The 16,266-nt window shown below is 32.6% G+C and overlaps 2 protein-coding genes across 2 annotated transcripts; one reads left to right on the top strand and one right to left on the bottom strand.

The window, feature by feature from the left end:
• Positions 1-681: 681 nt before the first annotated feature.
• Positions 682-4,886, top strand: LOC112722477 (microtubule-associated protein RP/EB family member 1A). The gene is made up of 8 exons (XM_025773517.2): positions 682-1,040; positions 1,616-1,684; positions 1,778-1,864; positions 2,365-2,471; positions 2,665-2,807; positions 2,930-3,006; positions 3,308-3,421; positions 4,145-4,886. The coding sequence occupies exons 1-8, from the start codon at positions 933-935 to the stop codon at positions 4,268-4,270; spliced, it is 831 nt and encodes a 276-aa protein (XP_025629302.1). The 5' UTR covers positions 682-932; the 3' UTR covers positions 4,271-4,886.
• A 1,374-nt stretch (positions 4,887-6,260) lies between these two features.
• LOC112724033 (stigma-specific STIG1-like protein 3) lies at positions 6,261-7,100 on the bottom strand. Its single transcript, XM_025775337.3, has one exon. The coding sequence runs from the start codon at positions 6,917-6,919 to the stop codon at positions 6,422-6,424; it is 498 nt and encodes a 165-aa protein (XP_025631122.1). The 5' UTR covers positions 6,920-7,100; the 3' UTR covers positions 6,261-6,421.
• Between the last annotated feature and the right edge of the window lie 9,166 nt (positions 7,101-16,266).

Below are 16,266 nucleotides of genomic sequence, written 5' to 3' on the forward strand. Positions count from 1 at the left end.
TAAATATAAGAGTAAATATAGTTGCATAAAAAAGTCTTAAAATTATGTAATTATTAAAAAAATAAAAATTTTTAAACTAGTGAGTAAGTAAGCTACCACAGATAAACGGTAAGTAGATTTAGGTTTTGATTTATTAATTATTTTATTTTTAAATTTAAATTTTGATTTGTTTTAATTTTAGAATATTTTAAAATTAGAAAGAAAAAATTGATTAATCGGGTCATAAAATCACAAAATCACAAAATCAATTGAAGATTTGCAGTCTAGCAGAAAAATCTGTCTCATGAACATCTAAATCGAGTCGGATTCGTTCGGATTCGTGATATCTCTACCAAAATTCTGTACCGCAAGAAGACACGCCGCCGATACGCTCGTTTAAAGTATCCACCGCGTGTCGGCGTCGGATTCGCGTCCGACACAGATACGCCGACACCATGAGAGAATCCGTGCTTCATAGAATACTTCTCCTTCTGTTGTGCCTTCGAACATAAACTCGATGTTAAGGATTTGGTGAATTCAAATGAGCTAATTCGTTGTTGACTTATATTAACAAAATAATTAAGGGATACTGACTTAATGTTAGTTATTCAAAAAAAAAAAAAGTTGTTTATATATATCAAATTATCAATTATCATTATCAATCAATATACTTTAAAAAGGGGAAAAAGTGGAATATTTAACAATTAAAAAAATAGTTTTCCCACCACCGAATTTTGGGAAGCGTTACGCGTCACGTACTGAAAACAGGTGAAGGAAGCGGTGAGAGAGAGTTTCCGCAAATGCCACTCTCACTCTCATTCTAAATTCAATTCCTTCTTTCCGTTGCGTTTCGTTTCGGCATTTTCCCCTTTCGAAACCCTTGTTCTTCGAACCCACCTCACATTTCGGTTCTCTCTCACGCATTCTTCATCTTAGGATTGGTGCTGGTGGAAATGGCTTCCAATATTGGAATGATGGACAGCGCCTACTTTGTCGGCAGGAATGAGATTCTCACTTGGATCAACTCCACTCTCCATCTCAATCTCTCTCGCATCGAGGAGGTCTCTCTCTTTCTCTCTGCACTAATTTTGCACGTTTTTGCTAAATTCACATTACAACTTTGGGGTTCCTTTCGTAATTCTACGTTGAAATTTCAATACTCTAATCTAACTTGCATTTGCCACTACTTCTTGCTGTTCTGGAGTTGCTTACGTTGACATTTGACAATGCATGCGTTTTTTTGTTTTTATTTATATAAATAGTTATTATATGATCGAAGGTTTAACATTTAAATTGCAGTTTTTAAAGATTTCGGTTGTACTTGTGCACATTGTGTTTAGACAACTAGTCAAACTGGAAGAATGTTGATAATTATATTGACTGAGTGTTGATGCTGCCTTCAAGTGTGCTCATGTTGCTAATATGTTCTTTTTACATGAGACACTCATTTTTAGTGGGACTGATTTTCATTTCTCTAACGAATAATTTATATTCCATTAGTTAAGAAGGCTAAAACTAGTAACTGTAGAGCCAATTAGTTGATGCTAGAGTAGTTCCAGGTATATAGGTGTGTTATCTATGGTGAAAATCTTGTTATTGGCAGGGTTCTGATCCTGTTTATGCTGTTGTTGGTTAGGCTGCATCTGGTGCTGTTCAATGCCAGATGATGGACATGACATATCCAGGTGTTGTTCCAATGCACAAGGTGGGAACATTACTTTGTTTTGACCTTCTTTTAAGCTTGTCTGGTGTTATATCTCTGCGAAGGGTAATTTTTGGCAATCTGGGTTTGTTCTAGGTGAACTTTGATGCAAAGACAGAGTATGATATGATCCAGAATTACAAAATTCTGCAGGATGTGTTCAACAAGCTGAAAATTGACAAGGTATCTGTTTCTTATGACTCTGTCAATTGGAATACTTGGAGGAGATCTTTTTTTCCTTAAATAAAGAGAAAGAATGAAATAATACTATGGCTAGCTTATTATAACCTTCAAGTTTATAACTTAATAAACACTTTCCTGTTTAGCATTACTACAAAGTGGTTCATCGCCAACAAACTTTTACCACATATAGCAAAATAGTGCGTCTATCAGGGACTGAAAGTTGTTTTGATGACATGGTGGAGTTTCATTCCAATTGCAGATCACCTATTCTTTATTTATGTTTCTTACTGCCTGCTTCCCAGCAATAATTTGTATCTACAAGCTTGCATCACCAAAATGGTCTGAATAATAGATGTTCAATCCTAGTGCAAGAGTTTTCGTTTGTTATTTAATATTAAATGTAGTCTAGACAACAAATTTACTTGTGAAAGAAAGTATGTTGGTGCAATATATATTTTGTGTTTGCACTTAATGAATTTAACATGACTACTCTATGGCAGCATATCGAAGTTAACAGGCTTGTTAAAGGCCGACCTCTGGATAACTTGGAGTTCCTGCAATGGTTGAAACGTTACTGTGATTCAGTGAATGGTGGCATTATGAATGAGTATGCTACTTTCTTTGAGTATCCTCACTGTCATTTAAAAGGTTTTGGTATTCGGTGTATGTATATTATAGTACTAATTGCATGATACATGTTCACACACATATTTTCAAATAAATAGCAATGCAGCATGGTGCATGCATTTGTATATCTGATATTGCACTTTATAACATGTCATTACTTGTTTGTTTTCTAGGAACTATAATCCTGTGGAACGAAGGTGTAAGGGTGGAAAGGACCGAAATCTAAGGTGTTCTATAAAGGGCTCAAAATCATTGCAGACAAACATTGTGAATCATTCTGGTTCAGGCACCGCACTCAATTCTAATCCAACATCTGGTTAGTTTCTTGATGTCTTTGATCCTTAGTTGTTCTACATTATGCCATATTGCTTTTACCAGTTTACCTTTTCCTTTTGTTATCCTTGTTTGCCTTGTTTGACTAATTTCTTTTGTGTAAAGGGGCCAAGCAAATCAGGCCAAGTGGAGTAGAAAATGAACCTAATAAGTCAGCAGAGATTGAGGCTTTGTCCCAACAGGTATTCACTTTAGTATCAAAAATTATAGTAATGTGATGAGAGATTGAAAAGTAGTTGTTGACTAATGGAATAATGCAATCTCTGGTCCCATTTTACTATGTTTTTATATAATTAGGGATTTTTTGTTTTCCTGATGGTATTTAATATGCCGATGCTCTCACATACTCAGTTGCCTGACATATTACTTATTAGTTATTATCTGGATAATGCTGTTGAAAGTTTTACACTTGGTTATTTTAATGAAGTGCCTTACGGTTTGTTTGTAGTTCACTTCTTCATTCTGATGTTTCCTATTTGACAGGTTGCTGATCTCAAAATTGCTATGGGTCACCTGGAAAAAGAAAGAGACTTTTACTTTGCAAAACTACGGGATATAGAAATCCTTTGTCAGGCTTCAGAAGTGGATAATAATCCTGTAAGAATTCTTTGTATTGAAGTTCTGTTTTATTTATTCACAAATATGTTCTGGTCTTTTATCTTTGCAACATGGTCGTGTCCCACTTTTGTGGCACTTCCTTGTCCATATCATCTATTCTCATTATTTAGCCCCCAAAAGCAAAAGACTGTATATCAGTTTTCTAATACTTATTATTGAATAGAAATGGAGGCAATAAACTTCAAAAAAGTTTTGTTTAGAAAAAATATGATTTTGGCATTGACATGTATAATTTTCTAAGTTGTTTATACATTTGGTGGCTCTGATTAAGTTGATTGGCATTGACCTTGAGTACTGAATACTGTGTTTCTTCGCAATACTATATAAGTATAACCATCTATTCTTTGTAGGTTTTGTAGCTTTAAAAGTAACTTATTTCCTTCCTCCATCTGGGTCAACTTTTTATTTTTATTCTTTTCTCATCATGGAATTATCACAAGGGTTATCCTTGCTGCATTTGTCAACCTGACTCTGCTTGCATCGGTATGATAAAGATGGATTACATTGTTATGTATTGACTTCTGAAACTGCTCATCATTGTATTTACAAATAATGAACTCCTAGACCTGAGTTAGATACCAAAAGGCCTCCAGATTGTGGTCATTCCTATAGTATTTGAACATTGGTGGTTCATAGAAACTCAACGATTTCTTTTTTAACTTAAAAAAATAATGAATAAACTCTTAAATGTTCTTAATGCAGATGACTGTAGCAACTAAGAAGATTTTGTATGCTGATGAAGCAAAGGAATCGGCACTAGATGAAGCTCTAGGTTACCTTAACCAAACTTTGAATTCTGTCCAAGATGAAGCAGAAACTGAAGCCTGATAACTCCCAAAAACTAGCTTCTGGCTAGTACAAGTAAGACATTTGCCAGCCAAACTCTGTTAACAAAATGCCATCTTTGACTACTAGACAATTGAACCTTTTTCCGTGTTGCGACCTGTGGTTAAAATGTGCCATTTAATCAAAGAGATATTGCATGTCATTGGAACAAACCGAAAATGAGCTCCAAGAATGAGCATTCAAGTATTTCTTGCTGGATAATTTGGTTATCTAGTGACTGACCTTTTCAAAAAATATTCTCCATATTTTTATATTATTTTTATTTTTTGTTCCAACTTTTAAGAAATGGGTATGCAATTTGGGTGGGCAGTGGGCTGTTCAACAAAGTTCTCATTCAGTGGTAGGCTAACTGACTAAGTACTATATTTGGTAATGGAGGCAAAAGTTACTCTTAATATCATCAAACTCTAGGACATATCTTCCAAGTTGCAGTTTAGCATTAGCCTTATCATTGTTAGTTCATGGCAGAGTGCCTCAGGGAATCACTTTTCCAATAAAGTAGAAATGGAAAAACAAGAATAAGATGTATGCATTAGACCATGCTAGGGAAAATAAAACACCATGTACAAATATATTTATAAGTAAACCATTTTAAAAGAGAAAAACACAAGATACTACAATGATGATAAAATATAATATACTTCACCCTTTTTAAAATTTTCGTAGACATGTACTACAATAAGTTACCAGCTCCAAGCCTCCAATAGTCCATTAGAGGCGTTAGAGAAAATCATGTACTTTGTGCCTCATTTATCACTGAGTCACCACAAACATTAATTAATTTATCTGCTCTCTCTCTCTCTCTCTCTCTCTCTCTCTCTCTCTCTCTCTCTAAAAAAAAAAGATGTCTTCCTTTGACAACATTGACAATAGACACCAAGAAGGAGAATAATAAGATCAATAATTCAATATATCAATATTGGTTGATTTTTCTCGTCACCTATCAGATATCAAATCTATCTTAAATTTTGTTATTTTGTCGCCCTCCCTCTTTCCTTCCAAAACAATGAATCGCACATGTGACACCCTTTTTTTAAGGCAAATCTATAAATATCAAATGGATGGTTTTCGTTGCCTGTGCATGTGGTTACTAGTTACAATTTGCAAGCTGCATTCCATATGCCACCTTAATTTGCTTCCAAAAGTTGGATTTTAAGTAGTCGTCAATTAAGCTCTCGCCTTTGCTTGTCAATATGATAACTAATTTACTGATTAATCTGATTTATAGATATAAACTCATTTTATAGCATTTAGATACCAAACGATATGTGGTGAAATTTTGCGGGGTTTATACACTATAAAAGGGTTCAAAACTCAAATAGCCGATCCTTTTGAGCAGTATATAGTCAAAATTCACTTAGCATATTAATGTGGTTATCATTGATTAATTAGGGGGCCAATTAGCTTTGAAACATTTAGGAGGATTAATACACAGCACAAGTTATTGATCTTTTAGATCTCTCAAGCGTGATACCTTTTCTTTTTTCAATAGAATGAAAACCACATACGAGACTCGAAAAGAAGAAATGAGATTTTTCATTTTATTCATATTTATGTTGCACTGAACTCCAATGAATGTGAGAGTAAACTTTCTATTACACATACATTGCAGAACTCTATATATGATAGCTCTGACAAAATAGTATGGATTATGTTCTTTTAAGGTGAAAAAGTTGGTAAAGTGGTAAACTGAGGAGTTAGTTACTCTTAAATTAAAATAGCAGAGCACACATTTTATAGAAGTTATAAAATCAATAGTGATTAACTCTTTATTTTATTATTTTATTAAATTTTTCATTTTAGAGGATCCAAATTCAAATAGCATGTGCACAATTCATCGTGTGAGAGGAAAAGTTAAGAATCACAAAACATCTCATAATTTATGACCGAAAACAGATTTATTTAATTCAACTTATTTTCTGAGTTAGCATTATGCTTTCAAGAAACACTTCAAGACTGCAAACTTAAGAAGTAATCACGACAATATGTGCTATATTATATATTTGCAAGATGAGAACCACCACAAATGTGGTTTACTTTATTGAATAATTTTCTTTAATAAAAATCACAAACCTCGTATATAATTACTATAAATATCCCCTTTTCTTTTACATTTGGAGACTCGTGTGAGACTTAGGCGTAACCACAGAGTCCGTAGACACAGTATTGGCCCTTTTCACACCGGTTGTTACAACCGCCGCAATGCCTCTTGTCGAAGTTGGTATTGACGCATTCCCCTCTGCAGCACGAATCAGTATACTTTTTGCATTTCTGCTGGCACGCGCCGCAGTTATGCTTGTCGTACCCCAAGTCCATACACTTGTTGTTGCAGCACGCTGTCGTGTTCCTATCGTAACCCATCAAGTAGCAAAGCTCGTTATCCCTTTTGCAATGATCTGCCGCTTTTGGATTCCTTGGATTCTTGTCATCCGGATATTCAGCAAGGAAGCGATTCAGCCGCTTAGAAGGAAGAACTATTTTGTTTTCGCCATCATGGATCAATGGCTGTTGCTGCTGCTGATCCTGCGACGATTTCACTTCCTCTAACTGGTTAATACCGTTCATCGTGATGAGCGCGATCGACAAAGCCATGGTTATTGCTATGGTGAATATGGCCTTTAGGAATCCCATGGCTTTGCCAATTACAAGAGATGGCTTCAATTTAAGAACTCAGAATCAGAGAGGAGGAGAATTGCTTTCTTCTATATTCTATGTTTGTTTGTTTTGTGTGTTTGGGAATGTGGAGGGTGGTGATGGAGAAATGAAGATGGAAGGGTTTATAAAGGAGAATATTTGAGAGAAGAGTTGACGCGGCAAAAGTGGTAAAAGTTGAGAAGGTTGCATGCATGGGGCATGCGGAAGAGTACTATAGTGGCTTTCTCGTGTAATATTTTACATTATTATTTAGTCCTTATGAAATCTTCAGCTACCTATATAACTTGAACATACTCCAATAATATATATCACTGCTCTCATACTTTACTTCTCTGTGCAAGGTCTATTATATCCTTTTCGTCTTAATTTCATGACTTATACTTCTCTATGATTTGTTTTAATTGGTATTATATTATTTTTTTAGAAAAAATACCATTTTCTTCCCCTGTGAGATACTAAAATGATACTCTCCTCCCCTTTATTTATAAAATGTATATTTCTCTCCCTTATAACTTTTAAAAAACTTCATCTTTAATCCGTGTTAAATTTTGTGTTAATTAATGTTAATTTTATCCATTTTTCAAGAAAAAATAAATTATTTTTTATAAGATCCTTTAGCAAAAATTTTATTTTTTATCATTACATTTTACTTACCAAAATACTCTTTAATAAATTATTTTTTTATTGATTAAATTATATTTTTATCAAAATATTTTTTAAAAAATTTAATAATTAAATTTTTTTTCTAAGATATCCTTCAATAATTTTTTAATTATTAAATTATAATTTTATCAAAATTTTCGTTAACAATTTTTTTATATTTTATTATTAATTTTTCGATATCAATATATATTATTTTAACATTAAATAAAAAATATTAGTAAGATTATTTTTCAATGTAAATATATATTAATTGTTATACATATTAACAATAGTAAGGTTCTTTTATTTAATGTTAAAATAATATATATTGATATCAAAAAATTAATAGTAAAATATAAAAAGAATTGTTAACAAAAATTTTGGTAAAATTATAATTTAATAATTAAAAAATTATTGAAGGATATCTTAGAAAAAAATTTTAATTATTAATTTTTAAAAAAAATATTTTGGTAAAAATATAATTTAATTAATAAAAAAATAATTTATTAAAGAGTATTTTGTTAAGCAAAATTTAATGATAAAAAAATAAAATTTTTGTTAAAGGATATTTTTGTAAAAAATAATTTATTTTTTCTTGAAAATAGATAAAGTTAACATTAGTTAACACAAAAAAATTTAAAATGGATTAAAATGAGATTTTTTAAAAGTTATAAGAAAAAAGAATATATATTTTATAAATAGAAGAGAGGTGAATGTCATTTTAACATCTCGTAGAAAAGGAGAATAATATTTTCTCTTTTTTTATGGTATAGTACACTATTTTTTTTGGGAATATTCGTTTCTTATTTGATATAAAATGAATTATGAAATATTCTAAAATTATTTATTTTAAAAAATAATAATTAGTAAAAATTTAATAACAATTTTATTTAATATAATAATTTAATTACAAAATTTTAAACGGTAAGAATTCTAACTAAAAATTTAATAAAATTATAAAGACTAATATAATAATTAAACCTAATTTATATTTAGTCACAAAAAAAAAACCTAATTTATATTTAGATACAGATACACTATCGAAAGATATACTTTTCCGTGTCAAAATGTTTGTCACAACTAAAATCACATATATTACAAAAACTTATGAATGGTTTAATTATCAAAGGGTACTACCGTACAGTAAAACAATCATTGATATTACTTTGATATTAAAGAAGTAACAATAACCGATAAAAAAAATATATTACTTGAGTGACCACATATGCTATTCTTGTGGAAGTCAAAGGGTATTGATGACATTTCAGAAAGGCGTGGACGGCCTGAGAAAATTTAGGCATACTGCTAGGATAAGCAAAGGGCTTTGCCATAAATGCAGAGAACTTTCAACAAAAACTATTATAACTCACAAATCCAGCTCCTACTCTTCGTGTTTAACATGTTCTAATACAACAAATTAAAACTTGGATTCAAAGATTCTTCCCCATTCTCCAAGAGACTAATCTGGCCATTTTTGTTGAACAGTTAAGGGATTGCTCCATGCAAGTTAACTCTTATGCCTCTACACGTGGTGGGTTTAAAGTGTAAACGACACACAAATTGGCCTAAACAATTAAGAATAATAATAGAGAACAAATAAGGGCTTCAATACATGATAGGTTGACCTAGAATATTACAATTCTCATGAAATGTTTGTTTAATGTTTTGACAATTAGGGTTTAGGTCTGCGCGATTTTGTTATTGAAGTTGTGTGGTTTGTATTATTTGTTGGAGAAAAAACATTAGTTAGCTAGGAACATCGGAAGCTATGAGGACCACTTATATGGAATTTCCAGCTACATATATATAGATCCCTTGTTTGATATCTAAAGCATGACTTAAAGCAATGTTTGTTCGTTTATGCTAGTCAAGTTCTGAGAGAAAATAAATTAGGACTCCTTCGCACACTTTGCTCAATGAGATGTGTTATTTTTAGCATTTTTATATTGAACTATATATGTTATTAAACTATAATTCATTAATAAAAAGTTTTATAGGCTCTTTTAATTATATAAAATAAGAAGGATTCAAAATTATTAGAATCCTTAAATCAGTTTTTATGTGAATATTTTTTTATTATTATTATATAAATCGTTCCAAGATTTTGTGGTTTAAATTCATTAGTAAAACATCGCAGTTGGTACGATTTATATTTGAACTTGGTAATTCAAAAGCATGTAATTTGTTCTAGAGTATTGTGTTTTTGTAGATGACTATAAAACATCTAAAGATGGAAAAAATAACGTATAAAAATTGGATACATAAGACGATTTATGCCTTGCTCTAACCTTAAGGGTTTTTTGTTTTTAACTTTTACCCGTTACTCTTTCTATCTTGAATGATTTATAGTCATTTAAAAAACCATACTACTCTTTGACGATTTACATATTTTTAGATTACCAAGTTTAAGCATAAATCGCCTCAATTTGTGATGTTTTACTAGTTAACCTAAACCACAAAACTTTAAGACGATTTATATAATAATAAAAAAATATTCACCTAACAAAATTTGATTTAAGAAATTTTAGTAATTTTAAATCCTCCTTATTTTAGATAAATAAAAAAAAACGTAGTTTTATATCCTATTCTTGACACAGTTCATTGTAAATATTTGAACATTTCTATTTTAAAACTCAAAATAAACTATATAATAATGGTACTAAAAAAGTTAAAATTTAATCATAATTATTATTTACATTATTATAACAAAATTCTGAATGTTCAAACTTGGACTTTATCATTTTTAATTGAATTCAATATAAGTAAAATTTTGAAAGTTATTATACAAAAAATATAATATAAAAAATAAAGTTAACAGGATATATATTGATTTAACCATGGGACAAATTATTCTAAATTATTTATTTTGACCAATTTAGGAGTTGACAAGTAAGATTATGAGTAATAATTATCGACTAATTATTAAATAACAGTTCCATATATGACTGACTATTACGTACACACAGAATTGTTATAATTAAATTTGACTAGCGTCACTTTCAAATCAATAAGCATATTCGAATTAGTACTTTTAATAAAAAATTATTAAAAATTAAACACAAAAAATTATATTTGAGATATTCAGATTTTCTTTTTGGTGTCCAATAAATATATACATGGTGAATACTACGGTATAGATGCAAATGTGAACAGATTTACAAAAATTTTTTATTTATGATTCTGTATTGACACGTATTTCATAAGTCTTATCGAAGAAGGAGTTTGATAGGATGTCTATCCTTGCTGAACTTTGTAATTTCTAGCTACATGCATGCTACACATTCATGTAATCATGTAACAAGTTGACCCAAGTTCAAATAGAGTCATGCGCATTAATGATGAGTGAAAATACGCGCCCGAAAACTTTTCGTTACTTCGTGCTCATTATGGAAAAACGTTATTTCTTTCTCAACACGAAACCGCTACACGAAATCGCTCCTTCTCTTTGAATCTCTCTCAAAATCACTCAAACTTCAGTCACGTTCTCTGCGAAAGCCACTACTGCAGAAGAATCGCGAGAAGATTTGGCAAGGAACAACCAGAAACGAACGAAAATAGCAACAGAGACGACCAAAGGTATGAGAAAAACTACTGTTCATTTGAAATCTTGCAATGTCACATTTCTCCTAGTTGCATTTTAGGTTTACCGGATTAATTTGCTTCGTTTAATAGATCGAATCATTGTGAATTTGTGATTGTATTTTTACAGTATAACTAGGGTTTGGAATGAAATTTGTTGTTATTTTCATTCAGTTCAGTGGATAGTGTAACTAGGGCGTTGTACTTGGTTGTTATTCTGTTCAGTACTTCTTTTGCATGGAGAAATACTATTCTTGTTGACTGAAAGTTGATCACCATTTATTCACCACATAAACAATGTTTGGTTCGATGGCCTTCTTTTATTTTGTTCAGGGTTTAGGGTTACTGTGATTGCATTCTTACAGTATAACTAGGGTTTTAAATGAAATTTGTTGTTATTTTCATTCAGTTAAGTGGATAAATAGTTTAACTAGGGTTTTGAAATTGGTTGTTACTCTGTTCAGTACTTCTTTTGCATGGAGAAATACTATTCTTGTTGATTGAAAGTTGATCACCATTTATTCACCAAATGAACATTGTTCAGTTCGGTAGCCTTTGTGATTTTGATTTACTTGATATTTAATGTGTTCAGGGTTTATGGTTACTATGATTTCATTTTTACAGTATAACTAGGGTTTGGAATGAAATTGTTGTTATTTTCATTCAGTTCAGTGGATAGTATAACTAGAGCTTTGTACTTGGTTGTTACTCTGTTTAGTACTTCCTTTGCATGGAAAAATACTATTCTTGTTTACTGAAAGTTGATCACCATTTATTCACCACATAAACAATGTTCGATTCGGTGGCCTTCTTTTACTTTGTTCAGGGTTTAGGGTTACTGTGATTGCATTCTTACAGTATAACTAGGGCTTTGAATGAAATTTGTTGTTATTTTCATTCAGTTCAGTGGATAGTTTAACTAGGACTTTGAAATTGGTTGTTACTCTGTTCAGTACTTCTTTTGCATGGAGAAATACTATTCTTGTTGATTGAAAGTTGATCACTATTTATTCACCGCATGAACATTGTTCGGTTCGGTGGCCTTTGTGATTTTGATTTACTTGATATTTAATGTGTTCATGGTTTAGGGTTGTTGTGATTGCATTTTTACAGTATAACTAGGGCTTTAAATGATATTTGTTCTTAGTTTCATTCAGTTCAGTGGATAGTGTAATTAAGGCTTTGTACTTGATTGTTACTCTATTTAGTACTTCTTTTGCATGGAGAAATACTATTATTGATGATTGAAAGTTGATCACCATTTATTCACTACATAAACAATGTTCGGTTCGGTGACCTTCTTTTACTTTGTTCAGGGTTTAGGGTTACTATGATTGCATGCAGCAATCATTTCCTAGCTATTTTATTATTTATCATGTTTGATTCTGTGCATAAATGAGTTTCGGTTCAGTGGGCTGTGACATTTTAATTGACTTAATTAAGATATACATGCTTGTGCTTATCGGTGTATTGAGTGAAGTATTTACCAAATTTTTTCATTACAGCAAAACAGAACAAGACAATGGTGACAACGAAGGAGAAGCCGCACTATAACGTAAGTACATTAAATATATTTATCCGCTTTCATTCGAATAATATCTATTTTGTATTATAAATATATCCTCACATTCTGTTTTAAAACTTGCAGAAAACTCATGATTGCAGATCCCAAACAAAGGCAATAGCAACGGTGTTCTGGGATATGAGTCAGGAAAAGAAAGATATAGTGGAAGAAATAGAATTTGGTGCCCTGGCACATGTCCCAGAAATGAATGTCTCTCACGCCCTCCTGAGAGAATTGATTGATTGCTATGATGACACTAAGGGATGCTTGAAAACTCTTCAGGAAAAAATATACATAACTCCTCAGAAAGTAGCAGCTGCGCTGGGCATAAACAACGGTGGTAATACACTTTCTACTTCCTGCTTATTTTTAGTTCATTGGTGTACAGAAAATTAAACTGCGCCTTTTTGACTGATTTTTGCTATTAAAATATTGTAGGGAATCGTTTTGATGAAAAGGTTGATTACACCAAACTGAATCCGGAAGACAAGGAATGTGCTGGATATGATCATTGAAGGGGAAGAGAATCGGCAAAAATTCAAAAAGACTTTTGTTGTCTTCATACAAAAGTGCTTCTTGCTGCCGACGACGGTAAGTGTGGCCTCCCTGATCTATAAGCCGCCAATCTTTCATGTGGATAACATTCGGGAGTGAGATTGGACAAAACATGTGCTCAACTTCTTGATGACAGGAATTGAAAACAAGAGAAAAGGAACGAAACAGTCTGTTGATGGCTGTGTTTTTGTGTTGATGCTGATATACTTCCCTTGTTGAACTTTATGATTTTTAGCCACTAGCCAAGTCGAAGTATGTTTTAACAAGAGATAGATATGAAGGTGGGCTCTTCATGCTTTGGGCCAGTTGGACAAGTTACTTAGTATAACCGGTATTTTTTTTGTTGTAATTAACTTTTACACACACATGATTTAGGTCCTGACTAACGTATGTACTCGTACGATTCACGAGAAATATTTAATATTTTCTTTATATTTAAAATATTTTTAGTTAAAAATATTTTTTAATATATTTAATTTTAAATTAAGTTCAATTGATTTTTTCTTATTCATGCAAAAATTAAATAATAGTACATAATAAGAAAACTCAAAGAATAACTGGTTTATTCATTAAAGAAAAATGTATAATATGCAATAAATCAATGTTTTAAATTCTATAAAAAAAAAATATACGTACACATTTTTTTGTTTCTAATATTGATTGTTGCATATCTATAGATTGTATCTCTGTTCCTGTATCAAATAAAAATTAAATATTATTTATATAAAAATTTCTATCCAACTAAAAAAAATATGAAAAAACATAATTAACAACAAAGAGATACCAATTGATTAAACAATACCTGATTATCTTAATTTATCAAAAACTTTTCTATACACAACATTAATCGTGTAATTCTCAGAGACCCCTCATGATTCTAAATTAAAACCTTTATCCCTTTCTTGCTCTTAACTTTTGAAAGTGCCACACATAACTATCTGTGCATAAAAACCGGTCTTGGTAAGTACAAACCTACGATTTTCAACATCTATCATTGAGCTCTGCCGGATATTGCACGACGAATATTCATCTACAGTTAGAGGTATCTTGAATCTAGAGTGTACAGTCCTACCGTTTGGTAGGAGAAGTGTAACACCCTAATTAGCCTAAGCTTTACCTCGCGTCGTAAAGCCAAGGTTAATCAGAGATTACAACAGTTCTAAGCTCATACATAATATATATAGAAGGAATAGTATAATCTAGAAGCCCGATGAAAGATACAGCTCAAAAACCAGATTTCAAAAGCGCACAACGTACTAACGAAGCTACTAGCTTAAGGCACAAGAAATAGATAAGATACAACGAAAGATAAGTATATAATATCATAAGAAACTAGCCATGACTCGCGGAGTTTAAGCCGGCTAGCCATATACAAGTATACAGATCTATACAGAAACCTGACAGTTTAAAAATAGCTTATACAAGTTTTTCTCTCATAATACAAGCCTCTAGGCAAAGACAAAATACAAAAAAGAGAGATGTATAAACAAGATAAACCAAAAAGACTCCAAAAGAATCCAAGATCCTCCGCTTCTGTCACCATCCAAAGCAACTCACCGAGGTGGGTTGCGACCTGCATTTGAAAAACACAACAGAAATATGGTATGAGAACCGGAGGTTCTTAGTATGGTAACAGTGCCCAGTGATGTAGGATATAAGACCCCGGGACGCCAAAGGCAATCCTAAGCTCCATATCCATCACAAGATTCAAACTTAAGCCTTCCAAAACAAATGAGCATAATTATAACAAAATTAACTTAAATAAACCAGGTAATCTATCTTAGGGGATTTCTACTCTAAGCAAACACAGCTGTCCCCCAGCCTTCTCTAACCGATCCTCCATGCGATTCCATCGCCACCGCCTTCCGATCATCCACAATCCCAGTAGAAAATACAAGTAACATACAATACAAGTAAAACACAAGTAGAAGCATATAATGCAAAAATTCAAATAGCGAATAGGCATGTTATACAAATAGGCAAACCATTTCAAGTAGTCAAAGCATGCAAACAGATAGGAAATGCATATGATGAATGCCTGCCCTACTGGCTGTGATATCACATTATCGGTTCAACTGCCAACCCGACACATCTCCATGGAGATGTTGCCCTTCAGAATCATGGTATGGGAACCCCCGAGATATAGTGCTCGGATCACAATCCAGGGTTTTGCGCCTGTACGCTCTGATGATCCGAAGGGATGCGAGCGGGATTTATTGCCACCGGCCTCACATCTAAACGCAAGCGGGACAAACCACCGCCCTTATGCTGCCGCCGCTACCTCGACAGGCGGGATCCAACCTCGGCCCCTGCCGGGCGCATAGCGTCTCATAATCTCAATGAAAAGTAGTGCAGTGATTTTCAAAAAATTTTTAATACAAGATGGATCCATCACTTCATCCAGAGCCCTCGACTCTTTTCAACCACTGTTCATTCACATTTTAGTTCCGAACTCAACAGTTCTTTAATCCTCATCTCATTCATTAACCATTCACCACCTGATATTAAACCACCTTCAGTACGCCAGAAACCTAGGCCTCCGTTTTCTAATTTATCATAAAATCATCTACTAGAACCCTTATGTTGTATCCCATGTTCTAATACTCAAAACTAGGCCCCAAAAGTCTTAAAATGGTGTTATAGAAGCTTACAACCTTGTTGGGAAGATAGAATAGTTGAAAAATAAGTAAAATTTGAGAAACAGGGCGTGTGCAGCCACACAGGGGTGTGTGCGTGCACACACCCAGGAGATTTTAAAACGTGTGTGTACGCATAGGTGGCAAAACTTATAGAATCTGTTCACTCGCACAACCTGTGCCAGCGCCCCTAACAGACTGGCCTTCCCGACGTGTGCGTCCGCACAAGCCTGTGCGTCCGCACAGGTTGAAATTCTTCCTTAGATATGTGCGCACACAAGCTGTGCTAGCGTTGCCAACAGAACGCATTTTCCTGCCTGTGCGTGCACATAGGTCAAAATTTTCGC

The sequence above is a fragment of the Arachis hypogaea genome, chromosome 11, assembly GCF_003086295.3.
Source record: "Arachis hypogaea cultivar Tifrunner chromosome 11, arahy.Tifrunner.gnm2.J5K5, whole genome shotgun sequence".
NCBI lineage: Eukaryota > Viridiplantae > Streptophyta > Magnoliopsida > Fabales > Fabaceae > Arachis > Arachis hypogaea.